The following is a 17,746-nucleotide window of genomic DNA, read 5'->3' as shown; positions in this document are numbered from 1 at the left end:
CAAGTTCTAAAACCCAATCCCGGGACCAATCACGCGCTCTCGGGACCTCCAATCCCACCAAACAGGGTGGTGGAATCTTCCCCCGAGCCCTCGGGTTAAAACACCAAAAAGTACCAAAAAAGCTCATTCTGAAGACTGTGTAGCGCTACAAACATAATCAAAACCCCCAAAACAAAGCATAGCGCTATAGCGCTCGCCCAAACCAGAAATTTGGGTTCCAACTTCGTGTTCTTCGAGCTTCAAAGCTCCAAATCCGACCCCAACCTATCCAAATCTCAAAATTAAAGTTCACAAACATTCTAATCTCGATCCTCGCTTGAATCCGAGTCCTAAAACTCAAGTTTCCTTCGAAAATGCGATCAGGTGACGAAAAGGGAACGAGAGGAAGAGAGAACGTTCTTTTTATGTTTCTGACAGGTTACTTCAAGCTTAAGTAACCTCAAGCAAATCCTAATGCTCGGTACATCTCTTAGTATTTTAGTCTTTTGTCCCTCTACACACCTCAAAATGGCACGAAATTTAATACATATAAGCCTAATACATAGGGCTACAACTTTTTCTGATAACCCTCCTAGTTTCCTTAGTATTCATTTTCAAAATATTTCTCGAATTCATTTTATAAAAATTGAATTTTTCTGAAAGAGGTACCCCTTTGGTAAATTGGTGATTTACCTAATTTCGTCATATTGTATTACACTCGTGTTCGATATTTTTCCCCATGGCATCTCATGGGTAAATGCTTCTATTTGAGTTGAATCGGAGCCTTAATTCCACATTTGAAAATTTTCCACTTTTCGATGGCAATTTTTGCAAGTTTTTCCCTAATATTCGTACATCTCTTAGTATTTTGGTCGTATATCCCTCTACACACCTTGAAATTGCACGAAAGTTTATACATAGAAGCCTAAGACATAGGGCTACTGCTTTCGTGCCCATAGCCCTCGTAGTATGCTTAGTATTCATTTAATAAATATTGCTCGAATTCATATTATAGAAATCAAATTTTTCTGAAAGGGGTACCCCTTTGGTAAATTAGAGATTTCACTAATTTCGTCGTATTGTATTACACTTGTGCTCTACTAGATCAATATTTTTCGCCATGACATCTCATGGGTAAATTCTTCTATTTTAGTTGAGACGGATCTTTAAGACCACATTTTACAACTTTCCACTTTTCGATGGTAATTTTCGCAAGTTTTTCCCGAATGTCCGTACGTCTCTCTGTATTTATGTCGTATCTCTCTCTACACTACTCGAATTCGTACGAAATTTTATACATAGAAGCCTAAGACAAAGGGCTACAACTTTCATGTCCACAACCCTCGTAGTTTTCTTAGTATTCATTTTATAAATATTTCTCGAATTCATAATATAGAAATCGATTTTTTCTGAAAATGGTACCCTTTGGTAAATTGGAGATTTCACTAATTTCACTGTAATATATTACAATCGTGTTCTACTTGTTCGATATTTTTCTCCACTACATCTCATGGGTAAATGCTTCTATTTGAGTTGAAACGAAGCCTTAAATCTACATTTTAAATTTTCTACTTTTCGATGGAAATTTTTCCAAGTTTTCCCCTAATATTCGTACATCTCTTAGTATATTACACAATTTTTATATATTAGACATTTTTAATTCACTTAATCTCATTTAAAAGAACAAAAAAAATAAAAAACATCGAGGGAAATTTGAGCGGGATTTGTTAAAATATTTCCCTCCAAAATATTTGTAGGTAAAGGAAATTACCTACCATTAGTACGGTAGGTAATCATATTTTCTTAAATATTTTGAAATTATCAAACAATCACCTACTAATATTATTTGTCTATAAATATTGGTGGGTAAAACATATATTCACCTACCAATAAATATACGTAGGTAACAAAAGTGTAGGTAAAGATCATATTTCATGTAATGATGTTCGTTGGAGATACAAAAATATAGCGAGGAATCTTGATAGTTCTGCAACTGGTATTTCCTTTTTTTTTCCTTTCTCATTGATTAATGTACACATTATAATGTATTTGTTTATTTAAAGTTTGTTTAAATAAAAAAAAATGAAATCCAAGGCCCCACCACCCCATGCATTCCACTGTGCGCATGGTAAACAAGTTACCAACATAAAATATATTACGGCAAAATTAGTGCAGTCTCCAATTACCAAAGGGGTACCCCTTTAAAAAAAAATCGATTTCGATATTCTAAATTCGAGCAGTATTTTGAAAATAGAAAATAAGTAAACTTTGATGGTAGTGAGCACGAAAGTTGTAGCCCTATAATTTACATTTTAGAAGCATGAAAAATATCCGTATTTTTGTAATGCACCGCATTTTTTCTATTTTTTAAAAAAAATTATTGCATTTTTGTAGATTTCTCATTATTTAATAGACAATATTAGCATTGGGGAAATGGAGATTTGATTACTAAAACAAAAAAGACCTACAGATGCACCTAGTGAAGCTTGGGAAGTCCAAGTGTTATTTGTCCTTTTATTGATATTTTTGTTGAACGAACCCCGTCGATAATAGAAGGAAAGCAAACCAACTTCACAAGCCGCTGATTTGTTTATTAGCTATTTTTCTTAGAACATTTTTACAGTACCATCCTCTCACGGAACAGATTTAGGGATGTCCATTGGGCGCCAATTTCCTACCTCAATTTGCTCAGTCTTTCCATACAACCCTAAAAACCCGCCAGTGTGTATAAAGAGGATCTTTCTCCCTTCCCACTTCTTTGGATTCTCACTCATGTCTTTCAACAATCCATAAGCAGCTTTCCCACTAAAAAGTAAGAAAGAATACAATGTTTTATTTTTCTTCCCATTGTTTTCAAAGGGAAAATGCGATAAAAGAAGAAGAAGAAGAAGAAGAATTCATACAAACCTAAAAACAGGGTCAAGAACAACACCAGTGGCTGCAGCAATGTCCTTAAGAAATTTAATCTCCTCTGGAGTACTAATTGCATATCCCATACCTTTGGCCTGTTCAGAAGAATAAGATCATCCAAGCAATTGAAGAGTCAATCACACTGAGCTTTTGTGTTTATTCAAGTACAAAAAGTTATGGATGATAGATGTTGCAATATGACCGAAGGAATCTTTTTGATGAAGGTTCATACAATTTCAAAGGAAGCTTATATGATGACAAACCAGTTCTGGAGAAGTTGAAGCATTGCTTGGACTTATTGAAAATCATCTCATATATATTAAGAAGCATAATCAAACACATTCATGCATATGTTTAGTTTCATAAAAAAACTTTGTTTGGTAACCAACATTTTAGTTCTAATCGAGTCCAGTCCAGTAGTATATATATATAGACTACTCACATTTTGTATGGTAACAATATCACGCGAGGCAACCCCATGAGCTTCAAGGCCATCAATTAGGGCTTGCACAAAGTCATAGCAGTTGTCGGGGTTTTCATAAATAGAGAATGCATGAACCTGATGAAGTATATATATGTATATATATATATATTATTAATTGGATTTTAGAATCTGTACGTACGTACATAATCAAAGTAATAATATAATTACTTAAAAGGAGCATACTTTTGCCTTGAGCGAGCTCATCCATGATCCCAATGAGACACCAGCAACTGTACCACAACTGATAGAAAATTGGAGTTTACTTAAATATTACCAGTCTCAAGTAGTTCAGTGCAGATCGATGGTAATGGAATAATACCTGCCACAAGCTACAACAATGTCGTCAAACTTTAAATCAGCATTATTCCCACTTTGGAGTTGCTGCTCAATCTCTCTGATCGATTCAATATCGCCCCTAAATTAAGTCACATAATTGGAATTATTAATTCAGAATCAAAAGAGATACATCAATCTTCCAAGATGATGCGTACACAAGGTAACTCAACCCATCTATACTACTTTTTTGACAATATATATATATATATCGTTGCAGCCTGTTGGTGTTTTCTACACCGAAATAATTTTTTTTCAATTTTTTTTATATAACGGTATACATTGTAGCTATCTGGAATGTCTTAAAAAATTTTAAGAAATTAACAATAAATTATAATAGCAAAAACAGAGTTCAATACTTATTTTTTTTAAACGCGTGTAAAAATTAATTGTTTAATGTTTATTTATTTCTTAGAATTAGATATCTACTTACCAACGAAGCTGTTGGTCTGATGAAAATGTTTCAGATCAAAAAATGAGCTTATTACAAACTAAAAAGATAATATAAAAAAGAGAACATTTTCTTCTTTTTCTTGAAAAGAATAAAAGGAGAAGATGGAGTAATCTTTATTTAAATTTATGTGAAAATTAATAATCAATTGCTTTCAATTAGTGCAATCAAATTTAACCCAATCTAACCAGGTTCCGAAGGAGTTTGTTCCACCAGCAGGAATGACATATGGTCTCCTCCCTTCACTTATCAGCTTTTCTTTAAGGTGGTTGGTAAGAGCCTGAGAAAAAATTAATATATATGAAATTCAATTTGTATAGTTACGTTTTATTTTTTGGGCAAAATTATAGTTATTATATAAAAGTAGGTTTCTTTATTAAAAAAAAAAAGTATTTTGTAAGTTTTAGAAAGGTAGCTTTTTTGGAAATTTATGTAGAAGATATGACTAATCAGTCCCTAATAATTAATCGATTAAAGACTAAAAAAGACAATGATGCAACTAAATAAGGTAATAGGAAAAGAGTGATTCAAAAAGTAAACCATGGCAATAACATTATTATTCAAGACAAAGATGACGAACCACACTCCCAATATTTGCAAATTCTGTTTCTGAAATTAGTTCAACGTGAGCTCCAACTAACCGCTCCACCAGGAGATTGCCTGTCAATCCTGGATCTTGGTCCACAAAATCCTAAGTAGATCAGAAAAAAAAATGATATATAGTTAGCAAGTTTGGGTAAAAAACAAAGAATAAGAATTGTAAAAGGAAATTATTGACCTTAGAGGTGAATAATATAATATAAGAATCGAGATTGAGATATCTGGCGGCCACGGCAGTTGCGCGGCAGTGGTTGCTTTGGATTGGTCCAAGGGTTATGACACAATCGGCAGCTTGTGCTGCAGCATCTGCCAGCAAAAATTCCAACCTCCTGACTTTGCTACCACTCAATTGCATCCCAGAAAGATCATCACGCTAGATATCTCGCCAAATATCTCTGTCAGTATATATAACTAATAATAAAGTGTTCAACAAATGCATGAATAAAAGGATCACATTAATACCTTCAACCAAACTTGAGTGTTGTTTGGCAAATTAGGAAGATTCCATTTGTGAATAGGAGTAGGAAGCTGAGAAATTAAAGAGAATCAAGGGAACAATAAGTAGTAGTAGTAGTAGTAATGAGAAAGATCAAATCAAAGAAATGACTTACATGGCCGAGAGAGATGAAGTGAGAAGGTATGGGATTCAGATGAGAGGCCCATGAAGGAGGCGAATATGGCTTCTTGGTGAGGAAATCCAAACCCATTTTATGAAATTGAGGGTGAAATGAACAGAGAAGAGACTGTAATGATAAACTTTATCAGATAAAGTGGTTTGTACGTATTTATAAATATATATATATATATAGATATTTATAAATATCTTCATGGTTGCATGTATATATATATACGACTTTTGCTTTGGCCCTGTTTTTGTTTATTTAGTGTAAGCAGTCGACTAATCACACGCCTTTTTTAATTTCCTTCCTTCTTTCTTTAATTATTAATGCCTTTCATTGTACGGTCTATTAATAATTTAAATTATATTTCTTTCTTTAATTATTAATGCCTTTCATTGTACGGTCTATTAATAATTTAAATTATATATCTCCTCTTTACAATTTTTTATTAGAGAGAAACGTGCTAATATATGGTTCTCTCGAGCAGTCATAATTAATATTCTTATATATTTAATTAAGAGTACCATATGATATGAGGTGTCATTAGCGACTCCTTCTACCACTTATTAAATTCAAACGTATGAGATCCAATAGAGAATTGTTAAGGAGCATTATCGGTGCCTAACAGTAAAAATCTGTTATAAATTTTTCCAAGTTTTCTCCTAATATTCGTACATCTCTTAGTATATTGGTCGTATCTCCCTTTACACACTTCTAAATTGCACACAAATAAGTCCAAGAATAAGTCTTGGACTGTTTTGTTTATTTAATTAATTATTTAATAAAATATTTATAATTTGAATTTTGAATTTATTATTCATTTTATAAATCTATCTTATAGAAAATTAGTTTCTAGAAGAAAAGAGATTATTATAGAGAATTGTAGTCTTTTCACATAGAGTAAAAATAAATCGTATTATTTTTCTCTCTCTCTAAAAGTTGTCTCGGATTTGAAAATTCGAAGATCTCATGTGTTGAGAATAGTTTGTGAATCACAAAATTACCACCATAACTCTACGTGCCCACACGCGTCTTGAGGTGTAGAGATACATCTTGGAAGATCTTGTTCTGAGTATTTTGAAGGCTTCTTTGGATTGAATGTTCGTTGGAGATACAAAAAGATAGCGAGGAATCTTGATAGTTCAACAACTGGTAATTCTTTTTTTTTCTTTCTCATTGATTAATGTACACATTATAATGGATCTGGTTATTTAAAGTTTGTTTAAATAAAAAAAATTGAAACCTCTGGTCCCACCACCCCATGCATTCCACTGCGCACATGGTAAACCAGTTACCAATATAAAATATATTACGGCGAAATTAGTGCAGTCTCCAATTACCAACTTCACAAGCCACTGATTTAGGGATGTCCATTCGGCGCCAATTATTATTATTTATGATTTAATGTGAATATTTAGGTAAATTTATCAAAATAATACATTTAGTAATAATTAATTAATTAAAATGAGTGTAAAGAGAAACAAATGAGTGCTATTTTATCAATGTTGTTATTGTTAAAATATTATATAGCATTGGGGACTTATATGAGAAAAACAATAAAGATGGGGGATTTTATTACTAAAACATAAAAGACCTACTCGATGCACCTAAATCCTAAACCCTAAACCCTAGGGCAGTCCAAGTGCTTATTTGTCCTTTTATTGATATTTTTGTTGAATGAACCCCCGGCAATAGAAGGAAAGCAAACCAACTTCACAACCCGCTGATTCGTTTATTATTAGCTATTTTTCTTAGAACATCTTTACAATACCATCCTCTGGCGAAGCAGATTTAGGGATGTCCATTCGGCGCCAATTTCCTACCTCCATTTGCTCAGCCTTTCCATACAACCCTAGCAACCCGCCAGTGTGTATAAAGAGGATCTTTCTCCCTTCCCACTTCTTTGGATTCTCGCTCATGTTTTTCAACAATCCATAAGCAGCTTTCCCACTAAAATGTAAGAAAGAATATAATGTTTTATTTTTCTTCTCATTGTTTTCAAAGGGAAAATGCGATAAAAAAAGAAGAAGAAGAATTCATACAAACCTATAAACAGGGTCAAGAACAACACCAGTGGCTGCAGCAATGTCCTTAAGAAATTTTGTCTCCTCTGGAGTACTAACTGCATATCCCATACCTCTGGCCTGTCAGAGAAGAATAAGATCATCCATGCATTCATGCATATGTTTAGTTTCATAGAAAAACTTTGTTTGGTAACCAACATTATTTTAGTTCTAATCGAGTCCAGTCCAGTAGTAGTATATATATATATAGACTACTCACATTGTGTATGGTAAAAATATCACGCGAGGCAACCCCATGAGCTCCAAGGCCATCAATTAGGGCTTGCACAAAGTCATAGGAGTAGTCGGGCTCATCACGAACAGAGAATGCATGAACCTGAAGTATAAATATTATTCATTAATGAAAGTAATAATATTATTAATAATTCTACATATGTAATTACTTAAAAGGAGCATACTTTTGCTTTGAGCGAGCTCATCCATGATCCCAATGAGACACCAGCAACTGTACCACCACTGATACAAAAATAAGATGTGCATGCAGTTAGAATTATTAATTAATTAATTAAGTAGAGTGGTCATGCATGTAAGATCGATGAAAAATGGAATAATACCTGCTACAAGCTACAACAATGTCGTCAAACTTTAAATCAGCATTATTCCCACTTTGGAGTTGCTGCTCAATCTCTCTAATCGACTCAATATCGCCCCTAAATAAAGTCACACACTATAATTGGAATTGATTCAGAATTATGAAAAGAGATACATATCAGACGATAATCTTTATTTAAATTGATGTGAAAATAATTGCTTTCAATTAAAGCAATCAAATTAAGAAGATGATAAACCAGGTTGCTAAGGAGTTTGATCCACCACGAGGAATGACATATGGCCTCCTCCCTTCACTTATCAGCTTTTCTTTGAGGTGGTTGGTAAGAGCCTGAGAGAAAATTAATATATATATATATATATGAAATTCAAATTATGTAGTTACGTTTAATTTTTTGGCAAAATTATAGATTTATGTTAATTACTTACCAATATCACAAAATATACATCTTAGTATAAAAATATAAATATAGGGGCGTGTGAGATCTAAGTCATATTTTAAAGTCATATTTTTAATTTACTCTCTATCTCTCTTTCCTCAGCAACTTGTCGAACTTCCAAAACTTTGATTGCAATTCCTATTTAACTTTGGCCACCCTTCGACGAGTGGTGGGTACCGTTGGATTGATCAACATCGCAAAAGGAAGAAGTCTCGACCACTTGCAGCCACTCTCCAGCAAAACCAAGAGTATCTCTCCCCTTTATGAATATTTTCTTTGTGTCATCATAGCATAGATCTAGGGCTAAACATTGAGTCCAAAAAACTTAAAAGATAAAAAGTCTATTTTTTGAAAATAAGTTGGGGGTGTTTGGCGTTGTTTTTAGAAAACAACTTTTAAAAATAAAGCTACAAAAAACAACAAATTTTGAGAACAACTAAAAGTTGTTTTCTCTTGTTTTCAAATTTTTTTGTCTATCTTTTTTTTTTCTCACATCATTTTTTTAAGTATTATTATCTAACATTATTTATTATTACATAATTTTTTCTCTTATATTAGTTTCTCTCTCTTCACTTTGTCTCTCATCACTTTATATCTCCTTTTTTTTTTCTCTCTCCTGACATTTTCTCACTTCACTTTCTCTCTCGCTGTTTTCTCTCTTCTCACTTTCAATCTTTTCATTTTCTTTTTCATCATTTTTTATTTCCTTATTTTCTCTTGCATAACTAATTATGTCATCATTTTCTTTTCCACCACTTACTATATTCTCACTTTGTCTCTCATCACTTAATATATCATCGTTTTCTCTCTCATCATTTTTTTCTCTCGCCATTTCCTCTCTCGTCACTTTTTCTCTACTCACTTTTCTCTCTTTACTTTCTTTCTCATCACTTTCTCTCATTTTTTCTTGGATCAATTTCTCTCTTCTCAATTTATGTTTCTTCAAATTTTCTCTCCTTATTTTTCATCACTTTTTCTTTCAAATTATTTTATCTCATTATTTATTACAAACTTTTAAAATATTTTTCTCTTTGTAAATATATATGTTAATTTTTTATATAAGATTTAAAAAATAAAACTAAAAACCAGTTTTTAGAAAACTTTAACCAAAGACCTCTAGTTTTTTAAAAACTACAAAAACTGTTTTCTGTTATCATTTCTGATAACACAACTTTGAAAACAAAATATAGAAAACAATGTCAAACAAACCCTAAAATTCTTCAAAACTTGCCTGTCCCAAACCCCGAACATATATGTGGATATGTGATTCAAGAGTTTAGAATGGGGCACAAAGAAATGAGAACATATATATGGATATGTGGATATAAAATTTGTTTTTAGATTCAGTATCACACATGTCTGATTTCATTATATTTTCTGATTATCAACAAATTATAGATTTCTGTTTTTTACATTAACATGTTTATAGTCATCAAACTCAGATTCTTATATGATCCACCAATTTTATAAATTCAGTTTTCTAATGGCAAACTTGTATCACTCTCGTTATGTTTTATTGATATAAGACTAAAAAAGATAATGATGCAACTAAATAAGTTAATAGGCAAAGAGTGATTCAAGAAGTAAAGCATGGCTATACAATCATAAGCTTAACATTAATATTATTCAAGAGAAAGATAACGAACCACACTCCCAATATTTGCATATTCTGTTTCTGAAATTAGTTCAACGTGAGCTCCAACTAACCGCTCCACCAGGAGATTGCCTGTCAATCCTGGATCTTGGTCCACAATATCCTAAGTAGATCAGAAAGAAAAACAAAAAAAATGATATATGTTAGCAAGTTTGGAATATAAAAAAGAATAAAAGAAATGTAAAAGGAAATTATTGACCTTAGAGGTGAATAATATAACATAACAATCGAGATTGAGATATCTGGCGGCCACGGCAGTTGCACGGCAGTGGTTGCTTTGGATTGCTCCAATTGTTATGACACAATCGGCAGATTGTGCTGCAGCATCTGCCAGCAAAAACTCCAACTTCCTTACTTTGTTACCACTCAATTGCATCCCAGAAAGATCATCACGCTAGACATTGGCAAACATATTTCTGTCAGTATATATATATATATATAACTAATAATAAAGTGTTGAACAAATGCATGAATAAAAGGATCACATTAATTAATACCTTCAACCAAACTTGAGTGTTGTTTGGCAAATTAGGAAGATTCCATTTGTGAATAGGAGTAGGAAGCTGAGAAATTAAAGAGAATAATCAAGGGAACAATAAGTAGTAGTAATGAGAAAGATCAAAAATAAATACCCTTCTAGTAAAGTAAAAGAAATGACTTACATGGCCGAGAGAGATGAAGTGAGAAGGTATGGGATTGAGGTGAGAGGCCCATGAAGGAGGCGAATATGGCTTCTTGGTGAGGAAATCCAAACCCATTTGATGAAATTGAGTGTGAAATGAACAGAGAAGAGAATGTAATGATAAAGTGGTTTGTAGTAGTAGTAATATCTTGTTTGCACGTGGTAGTATTTATATGAATGTCTTCATGGTTGCATGCATCTATACGTCGTCGTTTGATAAAGTGGTTTGTAGTAGTACTAACAATCACATGCCTTTTTGCTGTGACCCTCTATTTAGGGGGCCGCCCTCAGTATGGTCAACAACCACCTGAATTTTCCTTCCTTTCTTTAATTATTAATGCCTTCATTTTACGGTATATTAATTTAAATTATATTATATATTTGATTGATTATTAAATCCTCTTTACATTTTTTTATTCGCATAGTTCTCTCGCCGTCATAATTAATTATTAATGCCTTCATTTTATCGCCACCGGTCTTCATGGCGGAAAGCAAATGTACTCTCGCCGTCGTAATTAATATATGTTAATCATAATGATATGAGGTGTCATTGGTTAGCAGATAAAAGGTAATAAATTGCAGAGTAAAAAAGGCAACAGAGGACTGAACTTTCTCCTTCAATTAATTGTATTCAATTGGCTCAATTTACAAATGGAAAGTAAGAGAATAAATAGACCAAAACGGTTATAAAATACATGCTGTGATTGGAGAGAAAATACAGCTCATCAAATATGGTACATTCATTCCTTATTTTGTGTACGAGAGGGAATCTCCAAGGACAATTGCGCAGCTGTAGCAACGGTCACAATAGTGCAGCTTTAATAGTGCGTTTCCTCATTTGATAGTGAAGGGTTTTCTAATTCCTCTGTTTCAACACGCCCCTCAAGCTGTGCTGGGGTGATGAGACAACAGCCAGCTTGCCTTTTAAGTATTGGAAGCTTGTGATCGATAGAGACTTTGTGAGTATGTCTGCAGTTTGTTCACTGGAGGGGACATATCTGACCTCGACTTCTTTGCTTGAAACTTTGTCTCTATAAAATGGACATCTATTTCGATGTGCTTAGTTCTCGAGTGAAATACCGGATTTGAGGCCAATTGTCAAGCCCCTGAATTGTCACACCAAATGATGGCTGGAGTGTTGCTAGTAATTCCAATTTCTTTGAGTAAAGATTGAAGCCATACTATCTCGGTGCACGCTTGAGCAAGAGCTCTATATTCAGCTTCGGTGCTTGAACGAGCCACTGATTTTTGTTTTCGAGAGCTCCAGTTTATCAGATTACCACCGAGATAAACGTAGTACCCAGTTGTTGATTTCCGGTCATCCAACGAGCTAGCCCAGTCTGAGTCGCAGAAGCTTTCAATTGAGAGACTTGTTGCTGGTGTAAATTTAATTCCTTCTCCAACTGTCCCTGCCAGATACCGAAGAATCTTCTTGCATGCTTGCCAATGATTTTGAGTGGGAGCTTGTAGGAATTGACTCAATTTGTTGACTGTGAATGCAATGTCGAGTCTGCTAAGCGTGAGGTATTGGAGCGCCCCAATTGTGCTTCGATAAAGTGTGACATGCTCAAAAGGTTGACTATCATGTAGGTGAAGAGAATTGTTCTGGTTTATGGGAGTGGGGCACGGTTTGGCATGTATCATGTTGGTTCGAGTGAGAAGATCAATTGTGTATTTGGTTTGGGACAAATGAATGCCATCAGCCCCCCTAGTTGTCTCAAAACCAAGAAAGTAATGAACTGAGCCTAAGGATTTGAGGGCAAAAGAGACACTGAGTTGAGAGATAATGGAGGTAACCTGTTGTGATTTAGTGCTAGTAAGTAGGATATCGTCAACATATACGAGGACAAACATGAGAGCATCACCTTGATGGAAATAGAACAGGGAGGTGTCGGAGACCGAGTTGTGGAAATCAAGTTGAAGAAGGGTGTTGCGCAAGCGGTCAAACCAAGCGCGAGGAGCCTGTTTGAGCCCATAGAGAGCCCGATTGAGTTTGCAGACATGATTTGGATAGGTAGAGTTAATGTAACCTTCGGGTTGAGACATGTAAATCTCTTCATCAATAGTGCCATTGAGAAAGGCATTATTGATGTCAATTTACTGAATGTCCCAGTCGTATGTGACAGCCAAAGTGAGAACAAGTCGAATGGTAGGTGGCTTGACGACGGGACTGAACGTTTCAAAGAAATCAACACCTGGTTGTTGTTGGAATCCTTTGGCAACAAGGCGTGCTTTATGGCGTTGAACGGAGCCATCGGAGTTGTGTTTGATGCGCAAAATTCACTTGTTGTCAACAACATTCATTGTATGGTGGAAGGGAACCAACGTCCAAGTTTTATTTTTGATTAAGGCAAAGAATTCCTCATCCATGGCATGTTTCCAGGCGGGTATGGCAAGGGCTTCAGCGATGGTGGCAGGGATGGAAGTGAGAAGGGCAGAGGCAGTTTTAGCGGATAGAGAGGCAAGAAAAGTTTTTGGTTTGAAGATGCCGGCTTTGGAGCGGGTGATCATGGGATGAGTGGGTAGGGGAGGTGGGGAAGATGTTGGTGGAGATGACGATGATGTAGATGCTAAAATTGGAGAGTTGTTATCGAAAGGGAGATGAATGCCAAGAGGTATGGAAGGGTAGGATGGAACTGACCTTGGAGTTTCATGCTGAATGTTGGAGGATTGAGGTGTGCCACAAGGAGGTGAAGATGCATCTGGGATTGCTGAACTCATGGATTCTTCAGCTGGTGCCGAATTTACACAATCATTTTCCTGTTGAAAAGTGCAGAGAGAAGGTAACCATTGACTGTATTGGATAGTTGGGGAAGAGGAAGATTGAACTGTGGAGTCAAGAACATGAAAATCAGTGGAGAAAGGAAATTCATGTTCATTGAAAGTGACACTTTGAGCTATATAAATACGGCCAGTTGGATGTAAGCATTTATAACCTTTGTGGTGTAGACTATATCCTAAAAAGACACATTTTGTGGACCTAAAGTCTAATTTGTGTTTGTTGTAAGCTCTAAGATGGGGAAAGCATGCACAGCCAAAAACTTTAAGAAAGTGTAATTTTGGTTTAACTTGAAAGAGGACTTCGATTGGTGATTTGTGATCTAAGGTGGGAGTTGATAGATGATTTATAAGAAATGTGGTTGTACTAAAGGATTCCCACCAGTAGTGCAAGGGCAGTGAGGCTTGAGAAAGTAGTGTGAGGCCCATTTCGACAATGTGACGGTGTTTTCTTTCTAATTTTCCATTTTGAGGGTGAGTGTGTGGACAAGGATGTTGAAAATGGACACCTATGGATTTGAGAAATGGTGCAAGACTTCTGTATTCATCTCCCCAATCAGATTGGAGAGTTTTAATTTTTGTATCAAACTTTCTTTCAACAAACTTTTGAAAGTTAATAAAAATGTCTTTGACTTCAGATTTCAGTTTAAGTGGGAAAATCTAAGTAAAATTACTAAAATCATCAATGAAATGGACATAATATCTATATCCATCTTTGGAGAGAATGGGGGCAGCACCCCAAACATCAGAGTGAATCAACTCTAGAGGTTTGCTTGAGCTGTTTTGGGAAATGGCATAATGTTTATGTTTTGATTTTCCTATATGACAGGCATCACAAAAGGGAATTTCAGATTTAAAAGCAACTTTTTCATTAGCCAACATGACTTTCATTACATTTAGATTAGGATGACCAAGATGCTGATGCCATACACTAACATCAGATTTTGATTCAGCAAGTAAAGACTCTCCACCATGGACAGTGGTGGTTTTGACAGACTCGATAGAACTTGAAGTGTTTGAGAAACTGGTGGACTTGAGCAGAACATGTGGAGAAGATGACTGTGTAAACTGCAGTTGATATAATCCATGGTTAAGCATTCCCCGAAGCAGCTCCTTCCCCGTGGTTCGATCCTTCACAAGACAACAGTCAGCATGGAACTCAACAAAAACATGATTATCTTTTGTAAGTTGAGAAATAGAGAGCAAATTTTTGGTTATTTGAGGGACACATAAAATATTTTTGAGAAGCAAATAATTTGGTGAATGTGGTAGAGTGAGTTTACTGTTACCAGTTTGAGTGATTGAGAGAGATTGGCCATTTCCAATAACAAGATGAGTTATACCTTTTTGGTCCGATTTTTGCTGCAAGTTGGATGCATCTGCTGTGATGTGATTTGTGGCTCCGCTGTCTATATACCAGGCATTTTCATCAAGGTTGATAGTTGAGGTGAGGAAGGCTTGTTGATGGTTACCTGAGGCATTTTGGTTGTTGAAAGGATAGCCAGAGTGGTTTTGCTGGTTTGGTGAGGAGAAGTTGGAACTGGCAGGTGCCTGGAAGGAGATATCAAACCTGTGATAGCATTTTGAGGCGATGTGACCAGGACGAGTGCAGAGTTGGCACACTATGCAATTTCCTCGACCACCTCAACCACGTCCGCGGCCACGATTGGGAAAACCACGACCAGAGAAAGATTGGGATTGAGGTTGAAACTGAAAGTTTGAAGGCCTTCTAGATTGAGAGGCAAAGTTGGCACTTGGAGGAGTTTGGTCCATGGGAGTATTGATTTGATCCAGACGCATTTCTTGGCTTTGAAGCATATACTAAACTTCTTGAAAGGTGAGTTGGTCATGGTGAGAAGTGAGGTTAATGACCACGGCTTCATAATCATGACCGAGACCGCCAAGGATGTAGAGAATAAGTTCTTCATCAGGAATTAGTTGGCCAGCAACAGAGAGATTGTCTGCCAAATTTCGCATTTTGAGCATATAGTCATGAATGGAGAGGTTTCCTTTCTTCATTTATTGAAGTTGAAATCATAGTTGAAGTATCCTGGCTTTAGAGCTGGTGACAAAAAGAAGTTCAAGGGTATTCCACAGTTCCATGGAGGTTTGACATCGAACTATGTGACCAAACATTGATTCAGAGATAGAGTTCATGAGCCAACTTAGGATAGCTTGATCATGGCGTATCCAGATAGTGTATCCGATATTAACTTGGCGAGATTCACCAGGGACAGTTCCTCCGATTGTGCTGTCAACAAACTGTGGTGGACACGGTTTAGTGTCGAGAATGAATCCATCGAGTTCTTGAGCTCGAAGTGCAGGTAGGACTTGTGATTTCCAAAATGAATAGTTTGTTAGCACATATTTACACTTTGTTCTTCATTAGTGCAAAAACATAATATTCTTTGTGTAAGATGTGTCATTAAATTGTACACATCCATGCCTAGAACAAAAATATTATGTTTTACCTTATAAATAATGTTCATTGATTTATTTGTTATTGCATTAGATTGATTTACAATAAATGCTTTGAAATTATAATTTTGAAAAGTGAAGAAAAATCATATCTTTTTAAAAGTAAAGTGTGCTTAAAATTACAAATCTATTTAGAAAATAATAGTTTGATTTATTTTGACTATCACTAAAACTTGGGAATCAATGTACTTATAAATATTATTGAACTTATATTTTGTGGATTTTATTATCTTAATAATCTTTCGTTTACTACCTTGATTTCTATTATTAATTTATGTTTATATATTGTCTTTAATATCTTTATTATTATCTTTTAGTTTATTTTCATTATACAAAAATTTCATCAATCTTTGGGGCTAGGTTATAATTTATTAATTTTGGTTTAAAATAGTTTTCTTTTCGATTTTAGACAACTCATTTGGGTTCAATCTCGTGCTTACATGAACACTATTCTATAAATACGATTCGTGCGCTTGCGAGTTATAAATATTTAAAACATATCCGTTTTGGGTCAATCACGATGATGGCTTTAGGAGGTGGACACCGACGATGGTTGGAGGTGGGGTTAAGGTTGGCGACAATGGGAATATTATATAATTAATTTCAACACAATAATTATCCTCAATTTAATCATCACAAGGATTTCAGAAAACATGACTTATTATTATGGGCATTTATGACACTTGATATACCAACATTTATTAAAACAAAAAAATATATGAGCACATCAAGTCCCATAATCGCCAACATAAAATAAGTATAATCATTCTTCAACATCACAGGCAAAAAAAAATCAAAGTAACATAATGATCCAAATAAAAATATATATATAAGTCAACATTCAAAACTACAATTATTAGGCAATAGGCATCGAAAACTAGAATTCATGTGATAAAACAAAGGAGTTCATATGCAGTATATATGAACTATTTACAAGCATCCAAAATTAGAAATCATGCTTAAAAATCCACACCTATAAATCAAATATTCAGAAACAATGATAGACCAAATGAGTGTGACAACCACTTTGAACATTTTTGCAGATAAACAAGCAAGACTCAAAAATCTCAGTTTCAAATTGATTTAGCGACCTCTATATTTCAAATCGATACAAATTCAAAAATAGAATCCAAACCAGAAATACAAGAAATATCCAAAGCCAAAATGTAAACAATGATGAAGATAATACAAACCAGAAAGCAGAGCATGCTAAAAAAATTAAATTGCAACTGAAGAGCAAAAGCTGCTGTAATGTCCTGAAATCCCTAATGCGGTTTAGTGGCTGGATTAGTAGGTCGGGAGGGCCATAACTGTTTAATTATGCCATTAAATGAATATATGCATGTTTTTGTGAATTATATTATGATATGATGTTATATGCATGCATGTGAGTCCACATTTGATTATTAGGGTGTTTTGGTAATTTGGCCCGTTGAGGGCATATTTGTGTATTTGGGTGCATATTGTGATTTGTGAATGAGATCCCATTATTATGGAGATATATTCGAGCTATTCGGCATGAGACGGTCTTATATTACGAATTAGCGGTTTTTTCATAACGGGGGTCTTTTATTGGGATATTGAGTTATGAGAATGTTATTTGATGATAAATTGTGAGTTATTGAGATCATGAGGAAATTTTGGGAGTTTTGACTATAATGTCCCCAGGGGTGTTTTTGGGACCCCGAACACTAGGTTTTATTT

General features: G+C 34.7%; 2 protein-coding genes across 2 annotated transcripts; both read right to left on the bottom strand.

The window, feature by feature from the left end:
• Positions 1–2,459: 2,459 nt before the first annotated feature.
• LOC133831780 (putative D-cysteine desulfhydrase 1, mitochondrial) lies at positions 2,460–5,508 on the bottom strand. Its single transcript, XM_062262195.1, has 10 exons — positions 5,369–5,508; positions 5,220–5,285; positions 4,936–5,130; positions 4,738–4,848; positions 4,346–4,437; positions 3,693–3,788; positions 3,557–3,614; positions 3,332–3,448; positions 2,887–2,984; positions 2,460–2,784 (listed from the first exon to the last, which is right to left on the bottom strand). Exons 1-10 carry the CDS (start codon positions 5,462–5,464, stop codon positions 2,613–2,615), a joined length of 1,101 nt encoding a protein of 366 aa, XP_062118179.1. The 5' UTR covers positions 5,465–5,508; the 3' UTR covers positions 2,460–2,612.
• A 1,418-nt stretch (positions 5,509–6,926) lies between these two features.
• On the bottom strand, positions 6,927–10,914 carry LOC133831779 (putative D-cysteine desulfhydrase 1, mitochondrial). The gene is made up of 10 exons (XM_062262194.1): positions 10,767–10,914; positions 10,602–10,667; positions 10,304–10,498; positions 10,097–10,207; positions 8,250–8,341; positions 8,016–8,111; positions 7,860–7,917; positions 7,661–7,777; positions 7,424–7,521; positions 6,927–7,327 (listed from the first exon to the last, which is right to left on the bottom strand). The coding sequence occupies exons 1-10, from the start codon at positions 10,860–10,862 to the stop codon at positions 7,129–7,131; spliced, it is 1,128 nt and encodes a 375-aa protein (XP_062118178.1). The 5' UTR covers positions 10,863–10,914; the 3' UTR covers positions 6,927–7,128.
• Between the last annotated feature and the right edge of the window lie 6,832 nt (positions 10,915–17,746).

This window comes from Humulus lupulus, chromosome 4, assembly GCF_963169125.1.
Source record: "Humulus lupulus chromosome 4, drHumLupu1.1, whole genome shotgun sequence".
NCBI classification, from domain to species: Eukaryota; Viridiplantae; Streptophyta; class Magnoliopsida; order Rosales; family Cannabaceae; genus Humulus; species Humulus lupulus.
This window is presented reverse-complemented; position numbering and strand designations above follow the sequence as displayed.

Excerpts from the sequence above, each read along its gene's own strand:
- LOC133831780 (XM_062262195.1), bottom strand. The coding sequence starts at position 5,464 with ATGGGTTTGGATTTCCTCACCAAGAAGCCATATTCGCCTCCTTCATGG. Across the intron at positions 5,286-5,368 it reads ACTTCATCTCTCTCGGCCAT|CTTCCTACTCCTATTCACAA; the intron begins GTAAGTCATTTC and ends TTAATTTCTCAG. Across the intron at positions 5,131-5,219 it reads ACACTCAAGTTTGGTTGAAG|CGTGATGATCTTTCTGGGAT; the intron begins GTATTAATGTGA and ends CGAGATATCTAG.
- LOC133831779 (XM_062262194.1), bottom strand. The coding sequence starts at position 10,862 with ATGGGTTTGGATTTCCTCACCAAGAAGCCATATTCGCCTCCTTCATGG. Across the intron at positions 10,499-10,601 it reads ACACTCAAGTTTGGTTGAAG|CGTGATGATCTTTCTGGGAT; the intron begins GTATTAATTAAT and ends GCCAATGTCTAG. Across the intron at positions 10,208-10,303 it reads TTATATTATTCACCTCTAAG|GATATTGTGGACCAAGATCC; the intron begins GTCAATAATTTC and ends TGATCTACTTAG.